Genomic DNA, 17,159 nt, shown 5'->3' with positions numbered 1-17,159 from the left:
CGGTGAACAACCGCCCATGCGTGTGACCAAAGCTCCTAAGCAAACCTCATACACAGAGTAAAACATTTAATCTTGGCCAAAAAGAATATAAAAATCAAAACAAAGAGGAGGAAATTATTATACATGTGGCATTTACACTGAATGAGCAGATCAAATTACACCCCATCGCAAATAAGGCGAAAGAGAAAAGAAAAACAGAAATTCACAAAATTGGGATAAAGTTCCATTTGAACTCCATTTATCCTATTTCAGTTTCCTTCCTACAAAGCTGAACATTTTTCTTTTCATTTTTTCTCTTTCTACTCTACAACTATTTGCAGTATGGTTGTAAGTCTGGGTTTTCTGTATCTCCTAAGGAGCAAGGATGAGCATACAACACTAACAGATGACATAGCCATGCATGCACCAGCTGCCCATGGTGGTAACATGATCCCCAGTGAAGGATAGAAAACCCCTGCGGCAATAGGTATTGCAATCACATTGTACGCCATGGCAAACACATAATTCAATCGAATACGAGAAAAGGTCTTCCTTGAGAGATCGATGGCTGTGATTACATCTTCCAAGTTATTTCTCATCAATACATAGTCGGCTGCTTCAATTGCAATATCCGTCCCTGCCCCAATTGCCATACCAACATCAGCAGCAGCTAAGGCAGGAGAGTCGTTGATTCCATCACCAACCATTGCAACTATGCTTCCATCTTTTTGGAATGAATGAATGACGTCCGCTTTTCCAGCCGGCATTACCTCTGCTCTCACATCTTGAATGCCAACCTGCCCAACAATATAATTTTCACATGAAAGTCAATTTCTATGCAACCAAAACTGATTATATCATTTGTAGTTGAACCATAAGGAGCCATTAAATGGTTGCAGGAAGAGAACAAAGAACTCAGAAACCATATGACTTAATGTTACCAAATCATTATTAAACTAATTTTAAAAGAAATTTCAGACCTGCTTAAAATCAACTTGTTCTCAAACTATCAATTTATATGAACACTTAATTTTCAACGTGATTTCAGGCAAAACTTAATGAATAAAAAGTAACTTAAAATGAAATCCAAAGTTACACATCTTTTCTCAGTAAAGATTACGAGGATTGGGTTTGAATAATTGATAAACAGGTATATACAAACCTCCTTAGCAACAGCCTGTGCCGTCCTCCAATTATCCCCTGTAACCATGACTGGTATGACACCCATCTTACCAAGTCCCTCTATGACTACGGCAGCTTCTCTTTTTAGTGGGTCTGCAACCCCCAAAACACCAATTAAATTGCCATCATATGCAACAAGTATGCCTGTCTTTGCACTTTCTTCCAGCTCTACTACAAAGTTCTCTACATGGATAGGAATGTCGATTCCACTTTCAGTCATCAACTTCCTGTTACCAACCTGTTCAGGATACAATACCTCCCATAAGCAACCTCAGATGGGTGAAGCAGATATACCAAAATGGAAGCCATATGGGAATTCAGAACTCACCAGAGTAAGTTTTCCATCTATAAAGCATTGGACACCTCTTCCTGGCAAAGCAGAGAACTCTGAGACATCAAAAAGCCATCCAGAGATTGTGGGCTCTTTGCTTTCTTTTGGTGCATCATTGGTAACAGACGACTCGTCAAAGAAGTGAAAATGGCGTGCATATTCCAATATTGCTTTTGCCAGTGGGTGTTCGCTGCTAGCCTGTGCCAATGCAAAGGAGAGCAGGAAAATTTAGAAAATATATAGAGATGCAAATAGTTGTCACCTTTCTGCAACTTAATATTTGATATAATTAAGCATAACAAAAATTAAAGCATGTAACAATGTCCCTTTTCAGGAACAAAGACAGAGAAAGGGGTGCTACACTGCTAGAAAGATCACTGAACAAAAAGATGAAAAGAAAAAAAAAATAATAGGGAGGTTTCTCTGGAGTTCTTACAGCACCAAAGTTTAAATCTAGAAAGGGGACAACAAGAATGTAGAAATGAACAGGAAGAAAAAAGTGGAAACTAGTCAGGAAATAGAAAGTTACCTCCACAGAAGCCACCAATTTAAGAAATTCTCCACGATCCATTCCTGTGAAAACTTTTATAGTAGTAACTTGAGCTTTTCCCTGGGTCAGGGTACCTGTTTTATCAAATATCACATACTTCACTTTTTGAGCTCTTTCCAAAGCATCTCCTCCTTTTATCAGCACACCATTATTAGCCCCAACCCCTGTTGCAACCATGACAGCAGTTGGTGTTGCCAAGCCAAGTGCACAGGGACATGCAATCACCACAACTGATATGGAAAACATAAGGGCGAAAACAAAGTGATTTCCATTTTTAGGGAGCCACTGTTCTGGGTAAGCTCCAAAGGCTCCAGCAGCATACCTACAGCCAATCAATGAAAGATATAAGCTATGAATAGCAGGAAAAAAAAGATTCTAACAACTTACAAATGTACTGATTATGTGAAAAGATCGTAATAAATACTGTAAACTTACCAAACCAATAATGTCAACAATGCCATTGCAACTACAGTAGGAACAAAAATGCTTGCAACCTGCAGTCACGAAGATATGTAAGACATTAATTGTACTCAATTTTAAATTTATAGAAGTTAGCAGAGACATTTACGACTGCAGATCATAATTTTAGGAACTGCTACTGAGTTAGTTTGAGTGAAAATAAGGAGAGGACAAACTATAAAGGGTGACTTAGTAATTTGTCATTGGCACTGAATTTGCTTTGCCCTTTGCTCATGTCTGTTAAACTCAACAGCATGAAGCTGACCTATAAAAACTTTTTGAAGTAGTTGAAGTTAAAAAATGTCCTTTCTTCCAAATTAAAGAGCACCTTGAAGCTACAGTTGTGTTTGGCATAAACATAACCAAAGGGCAAGAGGTAACAAGAAAGCTTGACTTTCACTGAAAGAAGACTACTGACTCATTGATGATATACGCCTTCTTCTGAGTCAAGTTTGTTAACATAACAGCACGCACCAAACAATGTGTTATCCAGTTGAAAGTATTTCTTTAAATACAATATAAGATAAACCCCGATAGCAAATGGGACAATGTGCAAGCAACAATACTAGACAGGCAAATATAGGCAGCCTAGACTATATACACAATCAAGTATTTCTCATCCTAGACTTCTGAAGGTTCTCGCAGAAAGAAAAAAGTTTAAATTGTGTTCTCATGATACTTACTAAAATGTAACTTGAATTCTAGTCTACAACAGCAAACGTAACAAGTTAGGTAGACAATTTTATAAACTTCAAGGAATGAAGCACGTTGAAAAACCACAGTGTAAACATTTTTCTTTATCATAATTCTGTTGGCTGAGTTTAATAATGCTGAGAACTCTCAAGCAACCTTGTCTGCAATTGTTTTCCAGAGGGAAAAAAATACATATTAACTATAAAATTCCAAAATACTCTTCAAATGATAATCATATAGCATAGAAATAGCACAAAATCAAATTAATTGAAAAACTACATTCATGGCACTTACAAAATCAGCAAATTTCTGAATAGGAGCTTTGGACATCTGAGCAGTCTCGACCAAATTAATTATCTGACTTAAAACTGTATCAGATCCAATTTTTGTAACTTGTACGTGAAGGGCACCATGTAAATTTATCGTTCCTCCAATTACCGATGAATCAACTTCCTTTGAAACAGGTATAGCTTCACCAGTCACCATACTCTCATTGACATAACTTGAGCCCCACACAACCATACCATCAGCAGGAACTTTTGTACCCGGAAGAACTTTTAACACATCTCCAGACTGAATTAGCAAGGCATCAATTTCCCTTTCTCCAATACATCTCCCACCTAATAACCAATATAATCAAGACTAGCCAGTTATCCAGAAGTTATATTTCAATTCAGCATTAACTTTAATTTTGATAAAAATGATGATTATATCAGATATTAAAATAAAGGAAAAGGAAATCTTGAGGGTGAAAAAAAAAAGTAAAAACAAACCAAACAGAACAATGTACCTTTATCTTTGACAAGCAACAATGCTGTAGCCGGAGTAAGTTCTATCAACTTCTTGATGGCATCTGATGTTTTTCCTTTTGCAAGGCACTCCAGATACTTCCCCAATAGTACAAATGTTATTAGCATGGCACTTGTTTCAAAGTATGTCGGAGACCAGAACCCAGTGACTGCACCATATAGAAGTGCACAAACAGAGTAGAAGTAAGAGGCCGAAGTTCCCAATGCAACCAAAACATCCATGTTAGTTGAACCGTTTCGTAGAGCTCTGGCAGCTGCAATGTAGAAGCGCTTCCCGACACCAAATTGAACAACACTCACCAATGCCCACTTCAACCAATCACCCATTTCGAACGGCCCACATCTCCAGAGCAATAATGAATACAAAAGTGGAATGCGAGGACAAACTACTCGAATAAGAAAGATGGGAATCTAGCACCAATTCATTGAATATCGTTAATAAATTTCAAAAAATATATATATAATTACAATAATATCATGAAAATATAATATAAAGAAAAGCGAGAAAAATGAAGAGGAAGAAGAAAAAAAATATAATAAGGTTAAGGATATGACATATAACATATAACATAGCAATATGTATGTTGAGAAGCAAAGGTACTCACACTGAGAAACAGACTGGAAATGAAAAGTCGAAACATATTTGAGGCTTCATCAACATCTTTAGAAGTCATTCTTGTATAAGGGTTCGCCACTTGTAGTTTAAACTTCCCATTGCTTGCCCCCTCAATCCCATCAACCAAGGATCTGGAAGTGACAACTTCAGTATCAAAGTGGACTTCAAGTTCTCTTGAAATCCTGTCAAAACGAAACTGCCTCACCCCTTTCAAGTTGCTAATTATGGCTTCTAAAAACTGAACATCCATCTCACTTAATATGCCAGCAACTCCCAGTATGATTTTATCCTGCTCACTACTCTGTACAAGTGATCCTTCAAAACCAGCATCTTCAATGGCATTGACTATATCATCTTTACTAATTACTGTAGGATCATACTCCACTTCCCCTAATGAAGTAGCCAAGGCTACTACAGCTCTTTTGATTCCTGGAAGCCCTCTCAGAATACCTTCAACGGAGTTCACACAGGCTGCACATGTCATACCTCCTATTGAGAACTGACCCAACAGGGTTCCATGTGGCATTCCATTTGTAATGGGCTCAGGTATGACCTCTGCATCAAACCCAGCATCTTCAATTGCATTCTTGATGTCTTCATCCTGAATTGAAAGAGCTAAAAGTATCTCAGTAACTATAAAACCCCCCCACTTCCCGATACCAAGCTGGTAAGCAGTATACAATCAAGGTTATCCCCTCAAGCAATCAACACAGGATGAAGAAGGTTCAGATCAGAAAAGCAAAAAAGAGCCAAAATGTGTCTTTTGAGAGGCATATGCACTGGACATCCCGATATTTATGCCAAATCATATGTTAGTGAAAGTGCAAATATGAAAGGGGCCTTAATTATTGAAGTAAAATTACAGAGGATCAAAGAGAGTTTCGGAGAGTAAGTTTGCACATTATACATTATACATGAGAAATCTTCAAGCAAGAAGCATCTCGCTAATGGCATGGTATCAGCAGCTTCTCTGCTTTCAATACTGATCCAAATGTATCTTCTCAAAAAAAAAAATTATATATATGTATACTGATCCAAATGCAGGTCTCTTACATTATTTGGATTGACAACACCTTTACATTATTTTTATTTTCTAAAAGTAGACTAAAACTATTACTTCCTCTATCTACTTCTAGATATCTGAACCAGTTGTGTATGACTGCCTCCCAAATTGGGGATATGTTAGATCTCAGTCATCCTTAGGAAAAAAAAAATAAAAGAAATTGTACCATAAAAAAAATAATAAAAAACCTCAATTTATGGTCACAATGCACCATTATAGACCATCCGAAAATATATAAATTTGAGTCACACCAAAAGTAAATTGGAGAGAGAGAAAGAAATAGAGATCGAAACCAGATATCCCATTATTAAAGAGGGAGTGTGGACTGTGGAGGACTAATCTGTCACTTCAGCCTAATTCCTATCATGATTGCAGCACTAAGTATATAAAGTAAAAATGTAATGCAGAATTTCGACATAATTAAATTACACACAGCTGTAATTACCAAATAATTCACCCTTAATCATGATCCAGTTCACCATAAACCAAAACATGATCCCAGGATTATACGTAAGCCAGGGTAATACTTAGGAACTAAAGCACCAAAACAACTTAGGAAACTCGACACTGACCCATGATCCAATCCATCTTAAAATCAACACTAAAATGAATATAAACCAAATTTGAAACAATGATAATACTAAGCAACTAGGACCAGCCCCATACTTCAAAACTCCAAAAAAAACTAATAAGGCTCAAAATTTTCAAAAACTAACACAAACCCATTGTCCAAATCACGGACAAACAAACATCCAGAACCCAAACCACAATTCCAACACACACAAACTCAACCAAAAGCTAGAATTGACCAACCTTGACCAATCTGGGATCAAAAACCACATCGGCCTTGTTCTGAAGCAAGGCCACGGAAGCGCTGAGAACCCCACTGACGCTTCTGAGAGCTCCCTCCACAGAATTAGAGCAAGCAGCACAGGTCATGCCAGAGATTCTGACTTGAACCTTCTTCGTAGTCCCCTGTTCGTCATCTCCCTCTGAATTTTCATAAGAATCCAGGAGCCTGACGTCCTCGAGGTCGCCGCCGTGGTCGTCGCCGGCGGCTGCCACGAGTGCCGACGACTTCCGAGGTGAAACTTGTGTGAGCTGGAGGTCTCTCAGACTCGGCGCCATTGGAAGGTACCGAGCCGATTATCAAACGGAGCAATTTATACAAAAATATGGAGCGAATTGCCGAATTGCCTTCCTTTGTAGAGAGAGAAAGGAAAACAACGACTTTTTTTCTAGAGAGAGAAAGGAAGAGGAGGCTTCTCCGAGGGAGATGGTGAGACAGCAATTTTTTAACTAAAGTATTACCTCAGCTGGTAGGGAGGGATGGTGAGTTGTTTCCGGTTTTGCCCCTGGAGGTTGTCGGTTATTACAAATGGGGTTAGGTACGGGCCCCACTGGGGTTGTACTGCGTGGTTTTTGTAGTTTTTGTACTACACAAAGGAGGTGGAGTCGGCCATTTGGCGCGTGTATTGGTTAAGACCAAATAGGCAGAAGCCATAAATTCATAAAACGTGTCTGAAAGTAACTATCAAATTATCAACCTCGATTGTTCAGATTAAAAGTTTGGTAACAATATAACATACTAAATATATAATACTAAATATTAACATCAAAATTCCTTTTATTAGTTATTCATATGAGAATAATTTACATGTCCTTATAACAGGGACAATAACAGATGTTATCCCAATTAAAGAAAGACAAAAAGAGAAAGAAAGAGAGTAAGAGAAATAAAATGAGAGAGATAGAGAGAGAATGGGAAAAGGGATAGCAGGTGGCATACCTACATTGCAGGTAAGTCTTTTTCTATTCATATTAATAATCTCATATCATAACATATTAGATTGTTGTACAATAAATTATTGAACTATCAATTTTTATTGCACATGCAAAAAAAAAATCACTAGATGAGTGGTTAAAATTAATAATTTGGATAATATAACATATCATACTTATTGATAAAAGAAGGTATGATTATGTTTTTTTTTCTTATAATGGTGATTATGAGTTCTTTTGTTTGCTAGTAATGTAGTATTCTTTTTCACGGTAATGAATTATGCTTTCTCAAATGCATGTATATGGAAGAGTTGTTTCTGATAGGCATATTCTAAACCTTTTTCATTAGCAATTATTCAACTTTTATTAGCCAGAAAAACACTAATGATTTGGCTTTTGTGACCTTTTTATGGGGGAAATATATATGACACCACTCAATTGTCATCTCAAAAATTGAAAAAACAAAATGGAACTTCCATTGCCTTCTTGACATTTGTGCCCCTTTCTTATATTATTAATTTATTCCTTAGATTCATTATACTCGTAGTCTCGTACTCGTCAAAATAAAATACTTAACAGGAATCTATAGGCTAAGACTATAGCATTGGAGATTTTAAATTAAGAAAGTGTAATATATGTTTAATACAAAAGACAAAAAGTTCAGAAGGTAAAGATAATCATTTAGTACAAATTCTGCATGTATTTTATGAACAAAATTATCAAATTTAAGAAAGCTATAAACAGATTTGTCTGAGTAAAATAATGAGTTTGAATTAATTTTAGGGTTAAGTCATGTCCAGAGAATTTTAGCAAAACATTATTATATAATTACCATATGTACATTATAGTCAGTTCGTATTTTTTTTCATCATAAAATAAAAACAACTAAATATGTTTTCATCCCAAGTAAACCAAATTTAACCTTCAGAGTTTATTAAACTTCAAGTTAAGTGTCCATTTAAATTAAGATATTAAATCGCAAATCTCACTGGTCAAACGTTTCATTTATAGCTTGGCCATCTTCCTTTCAACATCAAAATGTCATGATTGATAGCCAAGTCAGTCATGACCAAACTAAATGTTTAATTTTTTAAGGTTAATTACAAAAATGATCTATGAAATTTATATCAATTTTTAATTAATTTATTAACTAAAAAAAATATTAATTTGGTTTACAAATTTTTCAAATTGTAATAAAACAGTATAAACGTTAACTTCTATCTGAAAATTAATGGAATTGGTTATATGAAAATGTGATGAACGGACTGAAATGCCCCTAAAAATGTGGTCACTTGCTATGCACATGACTAGTTTTTGTTAATTTTTTTGTTGAAAATTAACGTTTATACTATTTTAATACAACTTGAAAAGTTCGTTGATCAAATTGTGACTAAATTGAAATTCATTGTAAAGTTCATAAATTATTTTTGTATTTAATCCAACTTTTTATTTTTTTAAAGTAAACTGAATGAGAGTTTGGTCTCAATTTTTAGGCACGTGCTTTTATACCATTTTATTTAATTTTATATTAATTTTATTTTCTAATTCATCTTGGGAGGAGTGAGAAATGTGAAGTTAAAACTGAATTTGTCATCGGAAACGTGTTTTGCTAACAATCAGCAGAAAACGTGTTATTATTTAATGTCAAGTTGGTCCAAAAGAAAAGATGGCACCAAAGTTTCGAAAGGAAATAAATAAACAAAAAAAAAAAGGCAAAAAGAACTAAACAAGAAAATGAGATGTGGACTTTCTCACCTAAGAAAGAAAACGGAAATGTAGACTCGTAAGAAAGGGTATTTTCGGAACTACGAGTGACTTGTTTGGGAGGTCGCGTTGGTTATGACGAGAAAGCCCGACGTTTGTCTCTAAGTTGCAGGCTTGCAGCGGACATGGCAACCGTAGGATGCTTTGACTAGACTTAATCTGCGGTGCATATTAATGCTTGCACAGAAAATTAAGGTTTGTAAATTTTTAGTTTTAGTTCATAACCTTTTTCCGCAATGTTTTTGAGTTGTGTACAATAAGCGACATAATAAAAATGCATGGTAGCATTTGGTTAGATGCATTTTATGTTTTTTTCCTATGAAATATAAATTATAATATGAAACTTTAGACAATTCGAACTCATTCGATAAAAATTATAAATTAAAATAACAAACATAAAAAAGTGTGAATCTTAAAAAAATTTTGAGTGTGAGAAAATGAAGCAACAAACATGTGAGTTGTTCATTTATGAACAATAACACCATGTTAACTTATTACGTGATACGTGATGCCATAATCACATACTATAATTTTTTGATAATCATATTGTATATCTTTAAATTAAATGAAGTTTTTTAATAGACAACTTAAATGAAGTTTAGCAATATAATTAAGTCATGGACTCATGCATGGTCGCTTATAGTTGAGCTCCTAAGGTCGCTGTATTGGGCAATGCTGCACTTTTCTTCTCTAGCTTCCATGTCTGTTATCTCTCTTTTCTTAATCCCATCTTGAGTTATTTATTTTTTCTAAAAGTGGTACTTTATTTAGCTAGTATCAACTACAAGTGAATCAGATAATCTAATAAGGTAATCTTCAATTCATATTTAAAAATCCTAAAGCATAAACACATGATTAACTAAAAGATGCACAACCTAATTTTAAAGAGTGACAGTTTTTTTTTTTTTACTTGTCGAGTTTGCCAAACTCACACTAAAAACAATTACTTTATAAAATAGAATTCATCTTCTTAATTAAAGTGACATGAGATGATTGCAATGAGGTTAAAAATCTTAGCAGGAAAACCATTTTGTGAGAGTAAAGTTTTTATTGGAAATATGACATTGTTTCCACTTACCGGATAGAGAAACAAAGTTATGACAGGATGAATAATGTTCCACTAGGACACTAACCAGGATAAGACAACTCATGCAAAAAACGACAATGGATATCCTCATCCTTCCACCCAAACCAATATCTTCCATGACCATCCAACATAGCAAATTTGGAAGATCAAATTGTACTTTATGGTATGAGGGTGATATGGTAATTTTCACATGTAGAAATATTAGGTGATCCCTAATATGATAAAATAATAAATCCATCCACCCCAATTGCTTCGAATCCATGCCATCTTCAGTTTGGGTGATTGGGACACACAAACTTGGGATGTCCTTATCAAAAGGGTTTAACTTTAAGTATGTTTCGTGAATAGGTGAGCAGGTGATCTAAACAAGCAGTTGGTGCAACGTCTATGACCAACATATTTTTTTGGACCAACATTAGTTATGAACTTGTGACTTGTGATTACATTAGTGGTCCGTTAATTACCAAATCTAGAATCAAAGGCATCTTGGGTTTTGATTCCATATAGTACCAAGGGTGGGCATTCAAACTGGTAAACTAAAAAACCAATCCAAACCGAACCGACGATTTGGTTTGGATCAGATTTTTTTTTAATATTCTTTAATTGAACGGTTTGCAAAACAAACAAAATTGTAAATTTTGGATTAGTTATGGTTTCGTTATCCCAAACCGCTGGTTAAACAAAATCAAACCGACTACTTATATGAATTAAATATATATTATTTTTTACGCATAACATTATATAATTTGAACAAAATTAATCTATATGGTAGTATGCACCATATACAATCATGTAAAATGTCTTAAACTTACATTATAAACTCACTTTTCAAAAAATAATCACTATGTTTTAAAAAGCTTGGGATTGAAAAATAATGTTGGGCCTTGAAAAATCAAACCAAACCAATTAAAACTGAAAGTTTTGGTATACCGCACCTTCGGTTTTAGGCTTCTACGGTTTGGTGTTAATTTGTGAGATTACTAGTCAAGATTGTATGTTTAAGATTAATTAATTATTAGTCTTTAGTAGTGTTTATATTTACTTTATTAGAAGATATTCCAAGTTCAAATATTTCTTCATTTATATTTTAAAAAAAAAAAGTATGCTCAATCATGATTTTATTATTTTAACCACTCAAATTCAACATAGTATGTTAAATTGTTTGACATAAGAAAATGATGTAGAATGAATATTCATGTATCATGTTCCTTATTAAGTGGTTGGTAGTGGTCAAGATACTAACCCAAAATCCATTCATGATTATGCTAAAGATGGAAAGACAAAATTTGAAGCCATATCGAGCTAGTTGTTTACATGGACATTTTATTGGAGGTTTCTATTATATCAATCTATTCTTGTGCGATTCATGTTGAAGTATATACTCGAAGGGTAGGTGTAGGGAGGAGAATTTCAAAGTGGAATCCTCATTCATTAAATAGAGAGGATCAATAAGATTTTGTGATCCGTTGCCGAACTTATTCCAAGTCTATGAGCATTCACAATATTCAATATTATTCCTTGAGGATGACACGATTACGTGATCCTCCTATTTAATTATTACCTTCCTCAACCCACTCCTAAAAAGATGTAAGAAGACTCATTAGTGCCTAGTGGCCCATTCACACATTCAAGTCGGCCCATTTACTTACACGCAACAGTCATTAGTGACTAGTGGCCCATTTACGCATTCAAGTCGTGGGCTCTTCTTGTATTTTTGAAGGCCCATATCCATTTCTATGCTTCCCTTAAACCCCTACGCAAAGAAGCAAGAGCTTGAGAGGCGAAAATGGCGAGGAATTCAGAGGTTTTGGTACGACAATTGCTTGGCAATCGCAGCAAGGTCTGCGCAGCTCTTCTTCATCATCATCATATTCATAAGCTTCCTTCTAATTCTTTCCAAACCATAGCTTCAATCCCAACTCCACCATCTTCACCACACACAACTCCTTCCACTACCAAACCCTCCTCCAACAATTCCCTTCACTTCCCAAACCTCCATTCTCTGCAACACCGACCCTTTTCATCACCCTCAGGTGCTTCCTCTTTCTCTTTCATTTCTGTCTCTGCTTTTCTTGTTATGGTTTCTCTGTAAAATAAGTAGATGGGTCAATTCAGGTCCATCAAACATTGTCCTCATCAAGTCAGAGGATGAGTTCAATACCGCACTTAGCAAAGCTCAAGGTATAATTACTTGTTATTATTTCAAAATTTATTTGGTTTTAAAGAAACCCAATAATTTCATACCATTTTAAATTTTTCTGTTTAATTCACTGAGATAGGTGACTCTTCGAAAGCAATTTTCTACTTCACTGCTGTCTGGTGTGGGCCTTGTAAGTTCTTAAGAGTTGACTTTCATCAATGGAGTCATTGTTTAGTAAATTGTGCTTATTAATGTATTTTCAACTGAATTTTGGTATACTCTTGTTGTGCAGGCAGGTTCATATCTCCAGTTATTGGGGAATTGGGTGAGCAATACCCACATGTAACAACATATAAGGTTGACATTGACGAGGTGCGCCTCCCGAATCTAGTCTTCTGTTTAACTTGGATCCGTTTTTTGGGGAACCACTTTAGTTTTATTGTGTACTGTTTGAATCCCATCTTAAGATTAAGGTCAATAGAACTGAAGTGGGTCTTAAGATTAATATATTACTGTATTTATTTCATTTTGAAATGGTTTGTGGCGACATTAGTTTAGCAGTTTTTTACTTCTACTATGTGGCAACCAGGGCATAGTATTATCCCATGACCCAATAAAAGAAAAATTCTCACTGTATATTTTTCCATTTTTTAATCTGTCCAAATTCCCCTTTATACTATATAAATTGGACTTAAAATAAATCCCAGAAAGCAACGATGTCATGGCATATTGACCTATATTTGCATTGCATTCAACAGTCTTCATTTGTTTGATAGTTATAGAGGGTTTATCCTATGCTTGTTTGCTTATCTGAGCTAAGTGCTCTTCTAGGTAAAAGATATTCATGGTGCCTGATAAAACAAATGCATATATAATGATATGCATTAGTTGCTTGCTCATGTAGTAATTTGTTTTATTTTCCAACATGCATCCGCTTGTAGAAGAATTATGATATTATTTCTTGTTATGCCTCATTTAGTAGATCTAACATTGCTTATTCCATCTATAGGAAGGCCTTGGAGGCACTTTGGGCAAGCTGAATATTATGTCTGTGGTAAATGGTTTGATCCTTTTATTTTGTTTCAGTGCGTTCAGCTCCAGTAATCTAATGCTTATGTGTTCAACCTTTGTTTTTAGAATGTTGGCCATATACACCTTCTTTTAGCCAAAGGAAAATTACTTTGCTGATTTGTGCATTTTTCTGCAGCCAACATTCCATTTCTTTCAAAATGGGAAAAAGGTAGCTGAAGTTATCGGTGCTGATGTTGCACGCTTGAAAGATACTTTTGGAAAACTCTACAAGTAATTCTTTTCGTCACTGGGTTACTTCATTAGTGTTTTTGATGGTTCAAGTTCTCTCCAAGTGTGATCAACTGTATATGTTGCCCAATTTTATATTAAACCCTAATATAGAAATTTCATTTCATGTGTGTGTAACGAAAAACAGTTGGTGCTGATTATTCTTTGAATATAGCCAATGAAAAAAGTGGCAGTTATGTAACTTAGAGGTGTTGCATTATTCTTGTGTCCTTGTGGTAGTTACGTAACTTGGGGATCATAATGCTGTTAAATTAGGGTTATTCATGTTCTATAGCTTCAAGTTTTTTAACTGGTTTCCAACGCTATACGTTTCCTCAGATCCTTGGACATGTTTGTGAAACTATAATTCATACTCGCTTGATATGCTTTTGCATGTTAGTAGAAGCATTAATGCTGTTTTACACCCTCTCTGAGCTCTCTCTCTCACACACAGAGACAAAGACACGTGAATATATATATATAGTTTCTAGTCTATGTTGTATGATTTGGAATTATGGCTGAGTAATTGTTTTGTGTTCCAGGCAGGACTGAGTGAAGATGATTAACCCAGAAAGACTCGTGAATTCAAGGTGATCATTCTGAAAGGAGCTGCCAACAGATAAAAGTATGAAACTATTTGTTTTATGGAAGCAAGCTGATTGTAAGATTGTCTTTTTCAGATTGGCTTGCCTTTCGTCCACCTACTAAAAAGTGATATTTAATTATCTACTATTAACAGTTAACACTACTCTTTCCATGATTTTGGTCTTTTGCAACTCTTATCGAATTTTTCTATTCCATAAAACCCTAATCAATATTTGTTAATTATAAGCATTTTAATATATATATAAGAGGATATAAAGGTCTTTTGATAATTACTTAATTCTATTGTTTTATAACAAGCATAACAGAATCATATTGTTGGGCTCCATATATGGGCTATTAAAAACAAGTCCAGATATCAAGCTGGCCCTGGACTCAAATCCTTATGCTCCTACGATGTGCTGGAAGAACCATTTTGCTCCCAAAAATCTCTAATTACATTTTTAGGAGATATCAATTGAAAATAAAATTCTTTGTTTTTCTGGTTTCTACAAGTACAAGGCTACAAGCTACCCTTGAATACTGTTTTGGTTTGAACATGGAACCCAAGTAGTGCGTCACTCGTGACATAGTATTAGACATAATCAAGAACAGTCTTTCTTCATTTGTTTTGGTAATAGTATGATGCAATAATATTGGTTTAATATCCTGAATGTCATCATAACAAAGTAAATATAGGAACAACTATGCAAACACAAGATATTAACTACGATATGATACAAACAAGCAGACATAAACAAACCTAAAAAAGTGTAAGACATGACACAGCTGGGACATACTAATAAATTAATATATTTTAATAATAAGTATTCAAATTTTCAATTTGCTCAAACATCCCATATTTGTCTTCGTATTTTGCCCATATCTTGCTATATGTCTTTGTTGTTATAATGCACAAATGCCAAATCTTCCAAGTGTTATGAAGTTTATAAGAAGAGAACTACTCCAATCTCTAAATAACATTCTAGTTATATCTAATGCTTAAATTATGGGTGTAAATCTTGTGTTCTCCTTCCTTAGAGAAGCAAAAAACTATGAAAATACGAGTGTAGAAGTTTCATGAACAACCACCATAAGTTTGAAATAATCTAAAACTCCTCTATCATATGTAAATTTCTCAAGTTTTTTAAATCGCTCATAAGACACCTTTTATCAAAAAAATAGAATCATAATTTTGAGAAAGTACCGGTGAAGTGTGAGGAATTATCAAGTAGAAAAGAAATAAAGCGGACAAGCCACAATGCTACATGAAGTGTAATAAAATGTGTCAAATGATGAGGGAGGGTAAAAAGATACTTAAGAATTATGATGGATCAAAGATTCATTCTTTTTCAATGTATAGTTAATATTTAAGGAGATATGCCAATACTTCACAGCTCAAAGCCTCAAAATCATCCCACCCGGAACATTAGTTAAAGATTTAACCTGAGAAAATATAGGAATCTTAAGCCACTAGCTATAAGCCTATAAGAGTTATAAGAGACCATGAAATGTTATTGTTGAATGAGAATGAACCTCAATATTTCAAACTATTTAATATCTAAATGTGTTATTCTTAAATATTAATTTAACTATTTTAGCCTTTTAGGGAATATTTTGGAAAGCTAGTTGTCCATTGCATTTCCACGTGCATCTCTGCCTAATTTTACACCATCGTTTCTTTTTATTTATTTTTTTTTTTTTATGGAGCTGGTGAACTTGCAGAATGCAGGCATAATTTCCATTTGTTGTTTTTATTTTCCACTTCCTTTATTTTCTTGTTTCATACAACAATGTATGAACATCTTACATATTGACTATAAAATGCGGAGAGAAAAGAGATTCAAACTCTGATTTGAGATGCAAGGATAAATACCCTCTAATAATGAAATACAAGTTCCCATAAACCCATTTTCATTTGGTGTTTATACTTTATAGTTGTAATTTTCAATTAATTAAAGAATGTTCTCTCCCTTAAGGCCTTAATGAGACCCTCCCACCTGAATCACTGTTAGGCTTAGTTGGTAATACAGCATGACTAAGAGCATTTGGGTAGGTTCCAAATGGGACACACCTCCCAAAATTAGTAGACAAACATGACTACAATTAGGTGTTTTTGAGTCATTCAATACCATACAAAATATTTCTTTGAGCAATTCGATGAATTTTTAAAATGATAAATTAGACAGGCCAAGTATATATCCTTAGTTCCTTACCCTGAAAAAAGTATATGTATTTACATATAAAAACAAGAAAAGAAAAAAAAAAGGACACACCAAGTATACATAAATACAAGTAAAGGACCTGTAGGTCATATGACAAGCTTTTTAACCGAGGTAGTGCGATTGTACCTACAGCTAAAAGAGACAAAACAACCAATGGTCTTCATATTATTTGTTATTAATAAGCACACAGTACTTTTCACTTGTTTCTGCGTTTCACTGTACATATTCTGGGCACTCCTAAGTGTTGCTTTTTTCTTCTTCTTGTTGTTGCTAATCTCCTGAAGTTTAATTGATGACACATAAATGAACTTTGTGAGATTTGTAGTTTTAGTAGTTAAAAGTGGTTGCCTCAATACCGAGATCTCAAATTTGAATTTATTGCCATAGTTTGATTAAAAAAAACAGTTAAAGTAGGTGAGGCAATATTGAGTTAGAATTAAGATAAATTCAGACTTCGATGTGACTTAAAAGAAAAATAGTTACACATAAACCTTAATCCTCCTACAGTATGTACCAAACTTGAGACATTAGCAACAAAAAAAGGCTAAACTTAGGAGGCATCCAGAGACACACATACACAATCATAATAATGATGGTG

General features: G+C 34.5%; 2 protein-coding genes across 3 annotated transcripts; one reads left to right on the top strand and one right to left on the bottom strand.

The window, feature by feature from the left end:
• Nucleotides 1-94: 94 nt before the first annotated feature.
• RAN1 (copper-exporting ATPase / responsive-to-antagonist 1 / copper-transporting ATPase (RAN1)) lies at nt 95-6,972 on the bottom strand. Its single transcript, XM_086239484.1, has 9 exons — nt 6,496-6,972; nt 4,609-5,220; nt 3,985-4,414; nt 3,489-3,814; nt 2,478-2,536; nt 2,022-2,364; nt 1,490-1,690; nt 1,142-1,399; nt 95-776 (listed from the first exon to the last, which is right to left on the bottom strand). The coding sequence occupies exons 1-9, from the start codon at nt 6,808-6,810 to the stop codon at nt 300-302; spliced, it is 3,021 nt and encodes a 1,006-aa protein (XP_086095610.1). The 5' UTR covers nt 6,811-6,972; the 3' UTR covers nt 95-299.
• Nucleotides 6,973-12,066: 5,094 nt separating this feature from the next.
• Nucleotides 12,067-14,514, top strand: LOC147297445 (thioredoxin O2, mitochondrial-like). 2 transcript variants are annotated; one of them, XM_086228712.1, is made up of 7 exons: nt 12,067-12,348; nt 12,431-12,496; nt 12,595-12,645; nt 12,748-12,827; nt 13,465-13,509; nt 13,663-13,757; nt 14,297-14,514. In XM_086228712.1, the coding sequence occupies exons 1-7, from the start codon at nt 12,102-12,104 to the stop codon at nt 14,304-14,306; spliced, it is 594 nt and encodes a 197-aa protein (XP_086084838.1). In that variant the 5' UTR covers nt 12,067-12,101; the 3' UTR covers nt 14,307-14,514. The 2 variants fall into 2 exon arrangements, with proteins under 2 accessions (XP_086084838.1, XP_086084839.1); XM_086228713.1 differs by lacking the exon at nt 14,297-14,514 and having other exon boundaries at nt 13,663-13,761.
• The last annotated feature ends 2,645 nt before the right edge of the window (nt 14,515-17,159 follow it).

Source organism: Dryas octopetala, chromosome 1 (genome assembly GCF_963921425.1).
Source record: "Dryas octopetala chromosome 1, drDryOcto1.1, whole genome shotgun sequence".
In the NCBI taxonomy this organism is placed as follows: domain Eukaryota; kingdom Viridiplantae; phylum Streptophyta; class Magnoliopsida; order Rosales; family Rosaceae; genus Dryas; species Dryas octopetala.
This window is presented reverse-complemented; position numbering and strand designations above follow the sequence as displayed.